Source organism: Mixophyes fleayi, chromosome 12, assembly GCF_038048845.1.
Source record: "Mixophyes fleayi isolate aMixFle1 chromosome 12, aMixFle1.hap1, whole genome shotgun sequence".
In the NCBI taxonomy this organism is placed as follows: Eukaryota; Metazoa; Chordata; class Amphibia; order Anura; family Limnodynastidae; genus Mixophyes; species Mixophyes fleayi.
The window spans coordinates 12,336,075-12,355,461 of record NC_134413.1 but is presented as its reverse complement, the minus strand read 5'-3'; the positions used below and the strand labels follow the sequence as shown (position 1 = coordinate 12,355,461).

The following is a 19,387-nucleotide window of genomic DNA, read 5'->3' as shown; positions in this document are numbered from 1 at the left end:
GACATTTTCTGGTGTAAGGCCAGAATCAATTTCTTGATTCAGGTGGAACTTGGAAACCACCTTGGGCTGAAAGGAAGGCTTAGTCCTAAACATCGCCCTGTCCTCATGGAAGATAAGAAGCTGAGACCTACAGCCCACATCTCCTAAACTATTCTGGTAGGAAAATAGTCAGCACCAGATTTTGATGCCATGGAGCCAGTGGAAGGGTGTATGGAGGCTGCACATGTATCACTTTCTGCAAGGTCTGCTCTTCTGGTAAAATAGAAAATTTTCTTTGAATGAAAACTGAGACCAAGTCCTTCAACAAAATGACTTTTAGCCCCCCCCCCCCCCTCCTTCTAGACCATCCTGCAGGAATTGCAGCAACCGATCTAAAATGAAATAAGAGGTAGGAGACCCCTTCAATTCACCATGAGATATATATCTTTCAGAACCTGTAGTAATTCCTGACCAATACAGGCTTGCAAAACTTGATCAAGGTTTGAAAGACCCTTTCATAAAACCCCCTGCCCCTAAAAATCATGGTTTCAGCAGCCATGCCGTTAAAGCCAGCCTAGGTAAACTCTAGTGGAAGGGCCCTTACTTAACAGGCTTGGTCTTAGAGTCAGGTACCACACTGAGCCCTCTGCCATGCCTAGGATATCTGTGTACGAAGACCTTACGAGCCAGTCCGCTCGTGAAGTCTTGGTACACAGATATCCTAGACTCTTTATCTTTTCTTTGTGTGTGGCAGTCTCCCTCATTGCTAGGGCACTATTGGTGCCACCTTGGTGATTTATGTATGTCTTTATGGTGGTTCTTCACAAAAACTGCTGGCCTGCGCTAGAATATTGTACTCCTTCCGTTCCACCTGATCTCTGAACGACAGGTCCAGCCATTGAGCAGGCTTGAAAAACAGTTGGATTCTACTGGGACTCACAGGAGAACACACGCAACTATCAGTATCACTAGCTGGACGAGGGCAGTTAGTATTACGGTTGATTAGAATGGATCTTGGCCATCTCTCGTAGTTAATACACAAATGAAAATCAGACTAATTATTTGACTAAATCACTGCGTGGCCAGTATAACACTAAGTAGCTAACAATTCAGATTCATAACGAATAAAGAACACACCTAATGTGGCATGTATTGTTTGACAGAACGCCCATATCCAAGTGTTGTCTCTGCAACGTCTGGAAGCAATAGAATAATGACAACTGGCTATACGCCATGCTTGCTTGCTGTTCCATAAATGGCTGCCATCTTCGTTACCTAACTTACATTTAGATAATGCAATGGTCAGTGATACAATTTTCCTCTGAATTTCCTGTCTTCTCCATGGTAGACAGCACAAAAATAAACAAATTATGCTTACCTGTTAATTTTATTTTTTCTTTGAACGCCCTGGCAAACCTGATGGATGTGATTAATCCAAGCAACATAGGGTGGGCCAATAATTAGTGACACCATGTTGAATGCACAAAATAAATTATTTATTACTCTAGTCTGAAGGATCCTCCTTCCAAACCAGGCTTCATTTATTGGTGTCACCTCCTGCATATAATGTATTGTAAAGGTGTAGACTGTAGACCAGGGTTGTCCAACCCGTGGCCCGCATGCAGCCCAGCACGCCTGTAAATGTGGCCTAGAAGGAGTTTTGGTTGTGGCAAGGGGGCAGCGCTCTTAATTGGAAAAAAAATAAATCCTGCAAAAAAAAGTAACTACTTACCTTGTGGTCACGTCAGCTGGTACTCCAGCTCCCTCCCTTGTCTCCTCCTCCGTGCAGCGCTCGCAGTGAATGTCGGGCATGATGTCATCACGCCCAACATCCACTGCGGAGCGCAGCACAGAGGAGTCACCCACGCGAGAACAACAATCAGCAGCACAGAATTGGAGAAGAAGAGGACAGGAGAACAAGCCGATTAAAAGGTAAGTTAAGGGGGATTTATTTTTTATTATTTCAACGGACGCTGACAAGTGAATAAAAGTCACCTGGTCCTGGAGCATCATGGACCTTATCTCCCTGCTACATACTTCTACTTGTATTACTAATGGGGCATTATATATTATTCTCTTTGGCCCATTATAAGTTGTTATCTCTTAACTAACATAGTGGTGTAATTATCAAAACAGGTCACCATTTGGGGTCACACTGGTGTATATGTCAGGCACTGCAGGCCTGGTCAGGGCACCCTGATATACAATGCCTGGCTTAAATGATATTGCATCAAAACAATACAAAAAGTGATTATAGTATAATAACTAGAGAGGATTTTTTGAACAGGGCGATTGAAAGGTAAGCATAGGGGGATTTGAAAAAAAAAAAAAAAAAAGTGCTATATATTATATACACACACAAGTTAACCCGTGCATGATACTCATGCATTCTAGTCAAATCAAGCTACTTAAGGTGTTAAAAAGGTTCTTGTCATGCATTTGGGCCATAGCCCAGGCCTCAACCACTCCCCACTGTCACCCCCAGCAACCACCAACCACTCCCAACTGTCACTTCTCCTTCAAGAAATATATATATATATATATATATATATATATATATAAAAAAAAAAAAAAATCTTTATAAACACTTTTAACAATTAACAAATTAAATTAACAAATTAAAACCATCTTAGTATACCAAATTTCAGCCCTTTCTGAATTTTTTTTCCACACACTGAGAATTTAGTAGGTCAGTGTATAACTCCGCCCAGCAGGTGGCGCTGCAGCTTGGTTTTATTTTTTTCCACACACACACTAACACACGCCACTAGACATTTATATATTAGATATGTTAACTATGTTTTCTATGGGTTTTTGGATGATCAGCTATCATTAGTGTATCTTATGTGCGGCCCAAACCAACTCGTCGTCTGCCAATGTGGCCCAGGGAAGCTAAAAGGTTGGACACCCCTGCTGTAGACCATCCTGCCGATTCACAAGTTTCACTCCGATACTTGTTCCCTTTGAGTCCCGAGACGTTGCCACTGCTCTCATTAAATGTGCCCTTCGAATGTTAGGTACTTGAAGACCTTTCCCCTTATGCGTCTCTATGATGAGCTCACCGATTCATCTTGCAAGGGTTATCCATTGATAGAGCATGCCCCAGTCTTGTTCCAGTAGGCAAGAAAATGACCGGATCAGTTTATCCGTTTTATCATAATGCAATCTCTTGATTTAAATGAAAATCAGACAACCTTGCACCATAATGTATGTAGTTCTCCAGATTCATCTAGCACAGGCTTGGTTAACCTGTGGCACTCCAGGTGTTGTGAAACTACAAGTCCCAGCATACCCTTCCAGCAATAAGCTGCTATATATTGGTAAAGCATGCTGGGGCTTGTAGTTTCACAACACCTGGAGTGCCACAGGTTAACCAAGCCTGATCTAGCAGAAGTAATTGCTACCAGCAATAACACCTTAAGAGTGAGACATTTAAGGAGCGTTTTCTGTAAAGATTTTAAGGGACTTGACACAAAATTGTACTAAATTAAAATCCCATGGTGCTAAAAATGATCTAAAGCAACCGCGTGGAAAAAAACCACAGTGCTAAGCTTTCCAATGCCAATCTGGGCATCAAAAGGTTGTTCAGTGCCAAACCTTTGGTTAGGCCTTTCTGAAGAAAATCCAGTACTTATGGTATACTTGTCACCATTGGTCTGATCGATCTTTGTTTGCACCACCAGCTAACCCTTCTCCAAATTATAGAATAAATCACGGAAGAATTTTGTTTCCTAGTTTCTAGCCAAGTAATGGAAGTTTTGTTAGAAACTCCTGTGCAATGCCGGCTACAATTGTATCTCCCATCAAGGAGAGAGTGTACGCTTATGTGTGCAGAACTGATTCCCTGGTACAGGAGATCTAGAGGTACCCTGGCCTCTACCACTACACCCAGAAGCGATTCCCAGACTATGACAAACCATGGTCACAGTGGCCAGAAAGGGAGAATTGCTATAACCCTCTACTGCTTCCTTCCCGATCTTTCTCAAAGTTTGTGGGGCGAGACAGAATGGAGGGAATACATATGTCACATGAAAATTCCAGGGCCTTCTCCGCACTGGGATCTTTGTAGCGGGTAAAACAAAAAAGTATCTTGGCTTGGTATTCTGACTTCTCAACATTAAATCTATTTGGGGAAAGCTAAATACATTAAATCAGGGCTACAAAGGAGTCCAAACAGATTTAAAAAAAAAAAAAAAAAAAAAAAAAGCAAAAGCCAAAACAAAAAAAAACCCCAAAAGGATGTTCAATAACTAATGGGTTCAATGATGAGCCAAAAATCTCAATTAACAACACGGGTATAAACTCATTTCCACCAATCTAAGTCATATCTGGCTTCTCTGCATTTGCCATCCTGAAAACAGACAATCTCCAAACTACTACAAACTGCTCTTTAAATATGACAATCTGTCCCATTCCTTTGTCAAAAAAGTAGACAAGTATAAAACACACAAGTTCATTATTTACATGTGTTCCACAAACCTGTGTTATACAATGTATACTTGCCCTGCAATCACATACATGTATATTAAAGTCAATCAGCATTATCTGCATACTAATTAGGGACATTCTTTTAAAGGTTTTCAGACTGTCGAGCAATGGTGAAGGGATAGTTACCAGCCCACGGTGGCGAGTACTATGGGAACTACTTGAATCGCCCCTCTAATAAGAAAATATTGCGTGCAGGTAGCGGGGACAGTGAATTTGAGAGACAAGAACATGACACTGCAAAGTTTTTTAAATGCTTTATTAATTGATTAAAAGAATATACATTTAACATAAACCAAACAACAACATCAGTCATTTCTAACACTCGGCTGGTTTCCTCGTTTTCTGTCAGGAGTTCCCAAATTTATCCCCCTGTTTGAATCTGTTCATATTTATAAGATAAAATTATCACCACATCTGGCATGTTGCCCCCACACACTGTGCCAGTGGACCCTCTATACTGATGTACATATAAAATCTTCTGTATGGTATGTGCTTACTGGAAACAAAACAGTGCACACCTGTCGAGAAAGTATTTTTATTTTAAATATAAGATGGTAAAACCATTTGTAAAACACATATAAACTTTTTTTTCCATAAATAGAATCGTATCCGGACATCTGTTTACATAAATTGATTTTTTTTTCAAAGCTTACACAAAAAAGCAGCCAGGTCTCAGCACTGCTGGGCACCCTCATTGGCCAACTGTACACTTTGTGTTTTTTTTTCTCAATATATATTGTTATTGCAGACTGTCCATATTTTTAATCATTAAATGCACAACATTCGTACCACTTAAAACTGGGGTCAGATTGAAGTCTCACAGAGACCACGTCCGTACCGCGGTTGCCCTGAAACAGTTAAATCGGCTTTTAAAGCCTCTCGGATAGAACAAGATATTAAAACAAACTTCATGGAATGTTTTTCATGCATTATAGCAGCTTATACCAGCGATATCTTTCCTTTATCACTTTACGTTTTGCTAGTCACAGTGAAACAGGTGTGTGTTATTTGTTAAGAATTCTGAGGTGTTGTTCACTGAAGCACAGCACAGCTGCGTACCGCCGGTCGAAACCCGACCTTTTATATTACAATCTAGCAGTGTCTCGGCCGGCCCGGTGGCGGCCGACCCCCCCGCCAGCACGTGGGCACTTCTTTTTAAGTTTTAAACCTATTCTTTGGCAGCTGAAACAGGCGCTGACAGAGAAAATCCAGTGACTCGATGGTCAGGGATCTCACGAATAAAAGCTCGCTAGCATGTCTATGCAAAACACGTTCTACTTAATTAGCTCCCTTAAACGCATTAGTTATGAACAAAAAAACAAAACGAAAAATTGTAATAAAAAGTCTGGACTGCAACGACGTAGAACATAACGCTTTTTATACTAGCAAATAAAACGTGACGAACGAAAGAATTTAACTACTTGATTCAACCTATTTTTCCCACATTTTCTTCATAAATATGCTTAAGTTTTCTTTACCAAGTAAGCAGCAAGATTCTAGAATGCGAGACTGTGCGCTACATACACACAGCCACACTAATATCTGAAAAGGTAAATTAATTGGCTTCTACACACATCACACTCAATGCATACAGAAGGAGGGGGGGGGGGGGAGGGGAGGAGCACACAAAATGCATAAATACTTGGTAAAAAAAAAAATCCAACAAAACTGCACAAAAATACCAAAGTTATCTAGCGACCTGAGGAAGAGAACTTTGTACGCCCTGCTAACCATTAATGCGGTTCGTCTACGTGAAGCAAAGGCCAACTTCATCTACGGAGGGGAAAAACGAAATAAATTGGTCTGCAAGGCATTACGACCTATACAAAGGACACAGTACGTTCCTAAAGCCAGCAAGTACTCCTCGTTCGATGTCGCACCAGTTTCCGGTGCAGATAGTCGAAGCTTCTTCATTTGAGAAGGGACATCCTCTACTGACCGACCACGAACCGCCGTGCTTGAATGCCATAGAGAAGCTCTTTTAACCGTGAAAGCCCTGAACGATGATGTCACTTTCAGCTTCTAAACCAATACCCAACTTTCCTTTTTGATCAAGAAGTAGATACACACATACAATTTTATATAGCTAATACTGATTAAACACAGCACAAAAAGGGTTAACTCACTCTACTGAGAAAACATTATAGGACCCTATTTGCATATGTAACCACAGGAAACCTCTATAGATTAAAAGCTAAATGCCTTCGCTGAAGTTTTGCATCTCTCGGTAAAAATGGCGAGCTGGCTCGGTGAACACACTGAGGAGCTCGATGTCCATGACGGCGCGCCAAGGCCGGGCCAATCCAATGGATACCTGCTCGATGAGGTTGTGGACTGGGTCGACGTCTTGGTCAGCCAGCTCGCTTTGGTCAAAGTCTATGCTTTCTTCGGTGACCTCCAGCACTTTCAGGTCCGGCCCTCGAAGACGAGCGATTGCTATAAGATTGTGAGCCCAGACGGTGTAACCTGTAGACAGCAGACAGTAAGAGGCTGTGTTATTCTAGTGTTAGATGGAGAATCTTTAACAGTCTGTAAAACAAGGAATGCACGGAACCTAGTTTTTTAGGATAATACAACACTTTTTACAAAAGATTGGTCTTCAGAGCAAGCCTGTTTTCTATCCCGCACATTAAAACGAAGCAGCAGGGGCACCAAAGCACCGTGACTTTAATACAGGAAAATAAAGATTCAGAAGACAGATCCTGTCACTGGGATCCTGAACTAGGCATTTAAAGAAACCATCCACCAAAACTGTGAATTTAGTTTTTGCTGAAATACTTTACATTCAGAAAATATGCAACATTTTAAAAACCTGGGGTTTTATGGTCCTGCAAACTGGTCAGGTCCTTGATGCCAGCACAGACCTAGCACAACTACAAGTCCCAGCATGCATTGCCAGTAAATATCCAGCCAATAGCAGTCAGGGCATGCTGGGACTTGTAGTTTCACAACACCTGGAGGGCCGCAGAACAGGCCATGCCTGGTATAGTGCGTTATAGAAAATTCTGTATCAATAGGCTGCAGTGAAGCTGGAACGGCTGTAAGTGTAACATCATATAGCCATGACCTGGTATAGACCTGTCTACACTGCATAGCGCTTTTACAGTTAATATTGCTAGTGTCCTCCATTAAAATAAGCTAAGAGTGGATAGAGAAATAAATCAGAAATGCCAATGTTTTTGCTTTTAGTAGGTGTAAGGGCAGCAGAACAGAATAGAAAACCTATAATCACTCATAGGAGAAGAAGCATTGTACCATAAAGTGCAGTCAGAGCTGTTCTATACAGAGGCCCAGGTTACAAAGACCGTCAGACACAGCATTTATCATAGGATACAATTTAGAATGTGCTGTCAGACACAGGAACAGTAACAATGACACCAGCGACTGTAGCAATGCAGGTTTGTGAGGCTATATAGAGTTCTATGCAGGAAAATATACAGCTACATACAACGCATGTTACATAGAGAAGCTTCGCAGTCACACGTCAGCGGTGTACACAATATAGGCCCCATGAACCAGATGCAACAGACCAGTGAGTCTTCAGTCTGACTGCATTCTCTCAATGACCATCCCTCATCCTAACATGCATCTTACGAAATACAGTGCAGGGGGGTCATGGTGACCTTGTGACTTAAGCTGAGGGTTTTCTGGCTAATTTGCAGTGACAAGCAGAGAATAAAAAAAGAAACAAATCGTTAAAATGAAGACACTGTGGGCAATTCTCAGATACCATTGATTTCAGTAGAGCAGGATGTTCCATTAGTTTTATACTCTTGGCTAAACTACTGACAGCAGCAAATGCCAGTGACCAGATTATTCATGGATTTGAAGATCTGCGTGCGGGATAACTGAACCGAGGGCGTGTGTACAATGCAGCTGCAGGATACTGGGTCTCGTACGCATGGTGGCATGACAAATCTTCCCCTTATCTTTAAAGGAACACAATATAATGCCAGAATAACGTCACACACGCTACTCACTATACGTTCAGAATACTCTATGCACACGGACATGTCAACCTCTATGTTTCTTCTAAACTATCAAAGTCTACCAATTTCCTCTAGGAGAACGCTAAAACACTGCTGTTATGGATACCAGAGCAGCATTTCAGCATTTTCAGGAGATCACGATGCTATAAGGCCTGGTTTCTGTAGAGGGAAGAAAGGCCTGCTGAATGCAGTGTGCGCAACAAAAAAAGAAAACAGCTCAGTGTTAACCTTCTCTAATTCTGCACAACAAACTGAGACTCCTGCGTTACAAACTAACAGTGCTGCTTGTACCTCTGAGGGAGAGAGTGATGCAGCGTCGGTCACGGGCGAGTGCTCCAGAGCAGGTTGGGACACCACAATTTTGATTGTTAAGAGAAGGGGGCAGGTGAGTAAAAGGTCAGTTGTGATTGGGGATTAGGGACTGATTAAGGAAAGTAAAGCAAAAAAAAAAAAAATTATAAAAAAAAGGTAACTTTGCACCATGTTGCATTGGAGACAGAGGTAAATTTAAAATGTTGGGACAGATTTGAGATTTGTAATTGGGGTAGGACATGTCCTAGATCAACCTTAAACGTCCGTGTACCAATAAAGCTATCCAGTATTTGTGCGTTACATAAAAAAAAACAGCCATTATTTAACTTATGTGCAAAATAAAATTGTTTTGCCTTACTTTCCTTAATGAATCAACCCCTTTAGTTTATTTATACAGAGTCAATTATATTACACAGGGCAGTACAGAGAACATGTAACAATTCACATCAACCCCTGCCCCCCGGAGCTTACAATCTATATACCTTACCACATACACACCAATTGGCTGCTGCCAAAATAGACATTAACCTACCAGTAAGTTTTTGGACTGCCATTGCCCAACTACAGTTGCTTGTTCAATTTTAAGACAGCAGCAATATCAAATGGTTTCTCTTGATAGGTTTGTTTGGCCTTGGGATGATCAGAGAGGAAGCCACAAACTATTTACTTGTGGTCAGGATATTTCCTGGACAAACTAGTAGGTAGCAATAGCTTAAAGGGGGCTTCCACCTTAGATTACTAATTTATTGGCTTGTCTACGTTCTTTTTACAACTTTTACATTCATTTAGTGACTTAGGGATATATTTACTAAACTGCGGGTTTGAAAAAGGGGAGATGTTGCCTATAGCAACCAATCAGATTCTAGCTGACATTTTGTAGAATGTACTAAATAAAATGATAGAATCTGATTGGTTGCTATAGGCAACATTTCCACTTTTTCAAACCTGCAGTTTAATAAATATACCCCATAGTGTTTTTCAGACATGACAAAACATGTAAGCCATAAAGAACAAAATACATTTAGTAAGTTACAAGAGGACATAATCAACAATTAAGATATATGAAGGTAAATTACATTGAAGTTTGCAAATAACCTCCGGTACATAGGACAAAAGTAGCATTTCCTTACCATGAATAGCTAGCAGCGATAGCCTCATGCACCTCCAGGCCAGCAGGACCAAAGGATCTTCATTCCTATTGTCACTGAGATCTGGAAATCTGGACATGTCATTGACATCATTCATTAGGATGAAATGGGTTAGGAATGTGTCGTATTGCCGGGATATGAGGTCAACCACCGCCCCAGACACGCAGGTGATGTAGCTGTCAAAGTGGATCCGCTCGAGCGGTATGCTGGGCTTGAGAATTCGCAACATGTCATCGCTCTTGACGTCAAACGCCATCATGTAGACCCGGAGGTTGGCACTGTTCCGGGTCAGGGCCTTCCAGTCTTTATCCTCCGGCATCTTGTCCAGGGTTTTGCTCTTGAGGGAAGTGTTGTGGACCAGGAGAGAGAGTCTATGCAAAGGCACGTGGTTGTTGTTGGCCAACACTCTTGTCATTTCTGCTGTGAAGTCACAAAAGTCCAGAGCCAGCGAACGCAGATTAACAAACCGCTCCAACTCGATGGCGGTTATCAAGGTGTTGTTGGCAGGAGTGTGGTTATCCAGCAAACTTAAATGTTCTATGGTGTTGGCAACTGGATTAGACAAAGACGACAAAGAGGTCGGAGTTACGATCTCAAGCATAAATCCACAGGAGAGCCATTTCATCTGCCTGCTGTTTCCTAGGATCTCCTCAAAAAGCTGCTGGATCCTGCAAAAATAAAACAGATTTAATACATTTTCATAACAGATGACAAAAAAACATCTTAATGTAAAATGTAATGTAGTCATGTATGCACACTGATGTATCCCAGAGGTCGCAAGACTGTTGCTTTACCCACGTGAGATAAACTCGTGCAGGCCTAGCCAACATTTGGCTATCCAGGTGTTGTGAAACTACAAATCCCAGCATGCCCTGTCAGCTATTGACTGGCTCTCTACTGGCAGAGCATGCTGGGGCTTGTAGTTTCAGAACACAGTATCACAGGCTGGCAGAGCCTGGACTAGTGCATGGAAATCAGTGCTAGACTTACTCATGTATACCCAACTATGCAGCAGTTCAAACTGCTTCTACACAATAGAACATCATTCCTATCACAGCATGTTGTAAAGTAGAATAACTTGTTCCACCCTCACCTGTGATTCAGTGACAGAGCTATGCATTTACATGCCCCCTTTATAATAATGTATATAATGCTACTATATTATGCAATACAGAGATTTAATCACTCATAGCCCTGTCCCGTTGGCGCTTACAGTCTACGTTCCCTCCCACACAAGAACACCCACAAACAGGGCCCGACATCTAGGGCAGCAGTGTTAGGATTATTGTTCTTCATGTAGTAGCTGAGAAACATTCGGAAAGATAAAGACATGGAATTCAAGTTTAAACTGAATGCAGCCTTCAGATAGTCCTGCACGTGTGAAAACTACTGGGACAATGCAAAGGTATCAGCTTCTCACTAAGGGGTAGATTTAACAAACCTTCTACAAAAAGAAAAGTGGAGGTGTTGCCCACAGCAACCAGAATGTAGTTATGTTCTAGAATGTAGGTAAATGTTAGATAGAACCTGATTGGTTGCTATGAGCCATACCTCTACTTTATCTTTTTAGAAGGTTTGATAAATCTACACTTGGATCAGTAAGGAACAAGTTCTGTAGCTTCCCTATACCACAGCTAATGTGCATTTTTATGGTGGTATCTTTCCCTTTAAGTCACTACCGGTAGGTCTGACCAAACTGAGGACTAGTCCCTCCAGCAACTAGACAGTGAGAAGAGCTGCTCTCTGGACATCCTATAAAGTCCTATCCACAATGCTCAACTTACTGTCGGAGCTTTTTCCCACCAGGATCCACCTTATTTAGGTAGGCGCTGGTTATGGTGCCATTCTGTTGCAATATACTGATGTCGCCAAAAAGGCTGAGCTTCTGAAGGTTCCTAGAAAAATAAACACAGATTAACACAATCAAATAAAGCTGCATGTATACAGTTAAAGCCATGAGCAGAATTCTGGCTCTCGACTTATAAACGGTTCTAGACAAATGCACAGTTAAAGGGATATGGCAGGATTCAGTACAAAGACTATAAAATGTTAGGAGCAACTATTAATATTTAGTGAAGATAATGAGCATTCCACTTCAGTCACATTATCCAGTCCTATATACAGGCAGGTCTTGTTTCTTTAGCTGTTATTTTTAGATTTCATGAACGCCAAGTGTCAAATTAGTCTAACTTGGATTTCCAGCTTAACCACTAAACTTATTCCAACCAAACTCCAGTGAGCAATTCTGACCGCTGTGTCCGAGGCATGGGGTTATGTTAGCCCAGATAGTGGGTTACATGTAGGAGGGGAGCATCTGTAAAAAGACAAACCAGACTGGAGTTGTCCTTGTAAGAGATTACACCAGGCCTGGTCGACCTGTGGCTCTCCAGATGTTGATACTACAAGTCCCAGTATACCCAGCCAGTTACCAGCTGGCAAAGCATGCTGGGGCTTGTAGCTTCACAACAACTGTAGAGCCAAAGGTTGGCGAGGCCTGGATTATAGTTAATAGATTGATGCTACTTTAAAGGGACTGCATAGAGCGACTCAAGTACATTTTGTTTCCCGAGGAGCAGATTTGAAACATTTAGAGGTCAAGTAGCAGCCAGCTTGTAGGCTGTGGCTGTATACAGCAAAAACTCTAAAGATGGACTTGCAGTGATGAACAATGAAGCTTGAAATAGATATTATTGATCTCTTAAAAACCTAGATTCTATGCACACCATGTATTTTGTAACAAAGGCAGTGTGTACAGTAGGACACATTGCTATAGTGATCAACGTTGCCCATCTCAGACGACTGTTAAAGGATCCTGCACCAGGAGGTCAGGCGGTGAACATGGTCATCATTATTTAATAGGCTCCCACCTACGAACAAGTATGGACAACCTAGGCAGAGAACACACAGATTGTTCTTAGGACGCTGTCAGAGAAGGGAAAGCTTTATTCTACTGTATGCAGCTGGATGGTAAGGACAGTTTATAACGTTCTGTATCTCACGGAATCTACAGGTGAGCAATACTGACATTCTGCACCTTTTTCCAATGAATGTAAACAGCACAAACTGCTTTTCCCAAGTGAGCCTTTAGCTGCTTTCATGTGGCTGTGTGCGATCGCATGGTACACTGGTGAATATCCAGGTCCTTAGGTACTGCTGGTTGCTATGGGAATATGTATATAACGTGCATACACAAACATGGCACACAGACTAGTGTACATTTGTAATAACGCACGACGACTACTAGAGCCGATAGTCTGCAGCCACTCTGCACCTCTTATTATTAATTGACAAACTAAGGAAAGCTGTGCCAGGGATGAAAATAACCAGCACCTGCTTTTGTATCCTTGAAGGTTCATGTCCACTGACATTGGGAGTCTTCCTGGGCATCTATTTAATTGACGGAGTATGGCCTATTCTACGAATCACTACATGACATGACCACAGACCAGCATACCTATATGTCAGACTACCGGTTCTTATATGAACAAGGGTAGAATGCCTAAATTAACACATCTTGCAGGGTACCACTCCACCATATGGCAACAAATTCAGTGGTCGCAAGGTTCCTCCTCCCAGTCTCAACTACACCCCATAGAGAAGGGTACACTGTGTGCATGAAGCCAGCTTCAGTACTCCCCAAAATATATATGTGATGCCTCACCATAGTCTGTTACATAATATTAATTTCCAAAATCTGATGTACCCTCCGATTTTATTTGCTTCAACAAACCATATTTTTAACCAGGCGCAAACATAGGTCTACTGTACGCCATATACAGATGGGATTTTACCCCAAACCCCCCCCCCCCCCCGAACTTCTGAGCAACAGACACGAACATGCCCTCCGCTTCCGTAGGAAAACAAAGTGTGTCCCCTTCTGTCTCACTGCATGTAAATACACCAAACTTTAGCTAAATACAGATACCCCTCCTGGAGGTGAAGACAGATACCCGTCTCCCCCCCTCCTCCTGTAGGGGAAGACGGATACCCGTCTCCCCCCCTCCTCCTGTAGGGGAAGACGGATACCCGTCTCCCCCCCTCCTCCTGTAGGGGAAGACGGATACCCGTCTCCCCCCCTCCTCCTGTAGGGGAAGACGGATACCCGTCTCCCCCCCTCCTCCTGTAGGGGAAGACGGATACCCGTCTCCCCCCCTCCTCCTGTAGGGGAAGACGGATACCCGTCTCCCCCCCTCCTCCTGTAGGGGAAGACGGATACCCGTCTCCCCCCCTCCTCCTGTAGGGGAAGACGGATACCCGTCTCCCCCCCTCCTCCTGTAGGGGAAGACGGATACCCGTCTCCCCCCCTCCTCCTGTAGGGGAAGACGGATACCCGTCTCCCCCCTCCTCCTGTAGGTGAAGACGGATACCCGTCTCCCCCCTCCTCCTGTAGGTGAAGACGGATACCCGTCTCCCCCCTCCTCCTGTAGGTGAAGACGGATACCCGTCTCCCCCCTCCTCCTGTAGGTGAAGACTGATACCCGTCTCCCCCCTCCTCCTGTAGGTGAAGACGGATACCCGTCTCCCCCCTCCTCCTGTAGGTGAAGACGGATACCCGTCTCCCCCCTCCTCCTGTAGGTGAAGACGGATACCCGTCTCCCCCCTCCTCCTGTAGGTGAAGACAGATACCCGTCTCCCCCCTCCTCCTGTAGGTGAAGACAGATACCCGTCTCCCCCCTCCTCCTGTAGGTGAAGACAGATACCCGTCTCCCCCCTCCTCCTGTAGGTGAAGACGGATACCCGTCTCCCCCCCCCCTTCTGTAGGTAATGACAGATACCCGTCTCACACCCCCTTCTGTAGGTATTGACGGATACCCGTCTCCCCCCTCCTCCTGTAGGTGAAGACGGATACCCGTCTCCCCCCTCCTCCTGTAGGTGAAGACGGATACCCGTCTCCCCCCTCCTCCTGTAGGTGAAGACGGATACCCGTCTCCCCCCTCCTCCTGTAGGTGAAGACGGATACCCGTCTCCCCCCTCCTCCTGTAGGTGAAGACGGATACCCGTCTCCCCCCTCCTCCTGTAGGTGAAGACGGATACCCGTCTCCCCCCTCCTCCTGTAGGTGAAGACGGATACCCGTCTCCCCCCTCCTCCTGTAGGTGAAGACGGATACCCGTCTCCCCCCTCCTCCTGTAGGTGAAGACAGATACCCGTCTCCCCCCTCCTCCTGTAGGTGAAGACAGATACCTGTCTCACCCCCCCCTTCTGTAGGTAATGACAGATACCTGTCTCACCCCCCCCTTCTGTAGGTAATGACAGATACCTGTCTCACCCCCCCTTCTGTAGGTAATGACAGATACCTGTCTCCCCCGCCTGTAGGTAATGACAGATACCTGTCCCCCCCCCCCCTTCTGTAGGTATTGACAGATACCTGTCCCCCCCCCCTTCTGTAGGTATTGACAGATACCTGTCTCCCTCCTCCTGTAGGTGAAGACAGATACCTGTTCCCCCCCCTTCTGTAGGTAATGACAGATACCTACCCCCCCCCCTCCTGTAGGTGAAGACAGATACCTGTTCCCCCCACCCCCTTCTGTAGGTAATGGCAGATACCTACCCCCCCCCCCCCCTTCTGTAGGTATTGACAGATACCTGCCCCCCCACAGTGCAGTACAAGGGCTGTGGGCGGGGCTGCTGCAGAACCTCTTGCCTGTCACTCACCTGTTGCTCCGGATACTGCTCAGCACACACAGCACCAGCTCCAGGTAGGTCTTCAGCACCTCCAGCCACCGGGCCGAGGACTGCGCGTCCCCATCACCGGCCTCCTGCGGGCCCGCGGCGGAGCAGGACGGGGAGGCCCCGCCGCCCTCGGCCGAGCCGCTCGTGTAATTCTCGGCCGCGAACTCCACCCGCAGCTCCCGCACGAAGCAGCCGCACTTGCGCATCAGGAACTCCAGGCGCGGCCGCTCGGCCAGCGACACCCGCAGGCTCAGCCGCAGCTCCGGCCACAGCGCCGGGTAGAAGAGACACTCCCGCCAGTGCGAGCAGGCGGCCGAGGCCCGCAGCCGGTCCGGGGCCGGCAGGAAGGAGAAGATGTGCACGATCAGCTCGCTGGGAAGGGACGAGGCTCCGACATCCCCGCACAGGGCCATGGAGGCGTCCGGAGAGCGAGCGCCACCTGCGGCCGACTGACCGGACCCCGTGGAACAACAGGCTGAGGGGGGCGGGGCCTGATAACACTGCGCCGCGGCACCTACCACTGGCGGCCAGAGCGGGGGGGGGGCCTCAGGGCTCGCTTCCCACTCCTCTCTCCTCTGTCATTCAAAACCACCACCACCGCTCCGCAGAGAGATGGTACATTCCAGCCAGGCAATGGTTACTAGAACTGCGTTGCTGGCTCCTACCACTCTACACACTGAGGCGGGGGGGTCTGGTCAGTGTTTATAACGACGTCAGACATGTCTTATGATGGGAGCATTGGGTTGCTGCATGTGGGCAGTGGGTGGAGGGTGTGACATTATTACGCCCCCCCCTTGTGAACATGGTATGGTCCAAGTTCAGGGGGGAGAGAGTGATGCGGTTATTTTATCCTATACAGTGATGGCTAACCTGTGACACGCCAGGTGTTGTGAAACTACAAGCCCCAGCATGCTTTGCCAGCTATCAGCTATTTATCTACTGGCAGAGGATGCTGGGACTTGTAGTTTCACAACACCTGGAGTGTCACAGGTTAGCTATCAGTCCTAGAACATAGGGCTTAATAATAATAATATAGTTACCAACAGTTCCTATTTTTTGTTGTCAATTAAATGGTTTGGTCATTACAGTGTTTATATCTCTGGAAAAGTCCCTGTTTTTCAATACTGACTATACAGCATTATATTATGCTGTATAGTCAGCATTCAGTAGTCCCCATTCTGCTGGGCATGTAGTTTATGTAAATAGGATGCAATATTATTTTTTATTGTTATATTCTGCAATTTATACATTTGCCTAAACCTGGTCCCTATACTTTTGCTGCAAATCGCAGTGATGCGTAATGGAACTGTAATTCACCGTGACAGGACCACTCTGGGAGCCTATCAGCAGAAACTCTTTGTACTATTTACCGGCAGCGGGAGAATGGAGGAAATAATACAGGGCCATCTTTTCCATTGGGCACGATGGGCAGGTGCCCGGGGGCCCCACGGCGAAGGGGCCTCATAGGCAGGGCTCTTAATTAGAATAAATAACCCTGCAAAAAAAACCTTCAAAGGTCACTGAGCAAGTACATCTATCTATCTCTATATATCTATATATATCTATATCTGTATCTCTATACATCTATATATATATATATATGTAGGGGCCCCGGTGCACTGCTTTGCCCGGGGGCCCATAATGTTGTTAAGATGGCCCTGAAATAATATGCACATTGCACATAGCATTTCCACGGGGAAGGGAGCCAGCGTTGATGCAGATGCTACACCTGGATAACAACGCAATTGACCGGAAGTGTCATCCTGAGATGGCGTTACCTTGCTGCGAAAAGCAGAGCTTTTCAAAGCTTCATGTATTGCAGAACTTCGCAGTACCCATATTAATCTATGGGGCACTGCCTTAAGAAACATTAAGTGGGTTATGACAGGAGAAATGTTTGATTTCTCCTGCCATAAACCCTGCATGCATTGTGTAATTGTCATTTTGCAGTGAAAGCTGCTGTTTTCTCCGTTTTAATGGCTGATCGCACTTTTATACATAGACTTCCTTAGGGTGCAAGTAAATGCAGTATCCATCCTCACTGTCCGACTTATTCCATACTTGCCAACTTATGACAGTCAACGCGATTCTCGGAATCGCGGCATTTTGGATCTAGTTCTGCCCACTTTGTGGGCAGATGCGGGAGGCTGCTATACTCTCCCAGGAGTCCTGGAGACCCACTCGGAATCCAGGAGTCTCCCGGGCATTCCGGCAGAGTTGGCAAGTATGGCCTTGCCCCCTTGAGGACTCTGTCACAACCTGTGTGCAGTCTCAAGTCTGCTTCTCTCTCTGCCCAACAGCATATCTTCTGGGCTGTGATCAGGCTGTACTCAAACCTAGGCCGTCAGACCAGCTCACATGGTCAGCTTGGGTTCTACACAGAAGCTTGAGAGCAGCAGACAATGGGAATACACAAGTCACAGATTGTAAGCAGTTGGGTACCGCAACTGTTCTGCCAATGCCGCTCAGGGTGTCACATGACATTCGTGCCTCAGGTGAACGTTAACGTTAGTAAATTGTTGCAATGCAATTGATGGCGCTGAAGAATTCGTAATATGTATGTCTTCAGGGTGTGGAAAATGAAATAGTCACTGATTTTAACTACTAGCTCACCGTGCCATATATATGGATAGACACAGGAAACACTGAGAACGCTGAGTTATACAATAAAACAATATTTATTAAAAACAATAATAATATAAATCAATTAGGATATGTGTACGTAACACACAATCTGTATAAATAAACAAAACACAATATTAAAGTAATATGCTATAGCCAAGTTAGGGAACATCAATGTCCAAATTCATAATGTATCTTATAAGTAACTTACTTGAATGTGCCTATTTGTTGTCTAGGTACGCCTAAATTTTGCAGAGCAATTTCCTATCGCTGGGCAAGATAATTTAAATTAGATAAAGGGGCGTAGAGGTCTAATTTTCAGGGTAGTTCTTTGCTTTGCGGAGGGGCAGGAAGTCATTTCACTTCGCCAAAGGACTTGATTTTTGCATTGGGTTCGTACTTGTGGAGATTGGGACTAATTCTATATTTTCATTAGCTCATATTTTGCACCATCCAGTTGCATTGACGGAGAAGCGAATTTCTAAGGTCACTTTGTCTAAAGTTAAAATAAATTGCTTTAAACACACAAAAGTGCCACATGTAATAAAGACCTCACTTATATGTGTTTTTAGCATGTGGCACCCTTACCAGGTCATAAGTAGTATTGCGCAGCTGTTGTAAATCTGCAGAAACAATCTTTTATATACATTCTAGTTTCAGTATTCTATGATTTTATCCTTTTTTCCAGACAGACATGATTTGAGCAGGTGCTGCTCAGCCATGATGAGGAACATTTATCAAAGTGCAGGATTTTTTCTTGTCCTTTATTCTATTTTTTGCCTGTTTGCCGTGAGGCTCATAGTGGTAACGAGTCTTTGATCTTCACCTATATATGGTTCATTGGAGGGGTTGGGGGTTGGATTTAATGCTGTACAATCATCTTGTCATGTTTTTTTTATTTTATTGGGCTTATTTATGTTGTTGACAGAGTTTGTATAGTATTCAGGGATCTTGTTGACACCATGGGGTAAATGTATCAAGCTGCGAGTTTCCAGCAGGTTTGAAAAGGTGAGATGTTGCCTATAGCAACCAATCAGATTCTAGTTATCATTTATTTAGTACATTCTACAAAATGACAGCTAGAATCTGATTGGTTGCTATAGGCAGCATCTCCACATTTAAAACTCACAGCTTGATAGCTGTTGTGGAACTACAAGTCCCAGCATTACTCCAGATGT

The 19,387-nt window shown here is 44.4% G+C and overlaps 1 protein-coding gene across 1 annotated transcript; it reads right to left on the bottom strand.

Annotated features, from left to right (window-relative positions):
* Positions 1 to 4,988: 4,988 nt before the first annotated feature.
* On the bottom strand, positions 4,989 to 16,255 carry FBXO33 (F-box protein 33). Its single transcript, XM_075193114.1, has 4 exons — positions 15,570 to 16,255; positions 11,701 to 11,811; positions 9,899 to 10,584; positions 4,989 to 6,933 (listed from the first exon to the last, which is right to left on the bottom strand). The coding sequence occupies exons 1-4, from the start codon at positions 15,998 to 16,000 to the stop codon at positions 6,662 to 6,664; spliced, it is 1,500 nt and encodes a 499-aa protein (XP_075049215.1). The 5' UTR covers positions 16,001 to 16,255; the 3' UTR covers positions 4,989 to 6,661.
* Positions 16,256 to 19,387: the final 3,132 nt, after the last annotated feature.

What these genes read in the sequence shown, in the direction of transcription:
- FBXO33 (XM_075193114.1), bottom strand. Translation starts at nt 16,000, where the DNA reads ATGGCCCTGTGCGGGGATGTCGGAGCCTCGTCCCTTCCCAGCGAGCTG. An exon ending in AGCAGTATCCGGAGCAACAG is followed by an intron (nt 11,812 to 15,569) that starts GTGAGTGACAGG and finishes TTATTTTTCTAG; the next exon opens with GAACCTTCAGAAGCTCAGCC. An exon ending in GGTGGGAAAAAGCTCCGACA is followed by an intron (nt 10,585 to 11,700) that starts GTAAGTTGAGCA and finishes TTATTTTTGCAG; the next exon opens with GATCCAGCAGCTTTTTGAGG.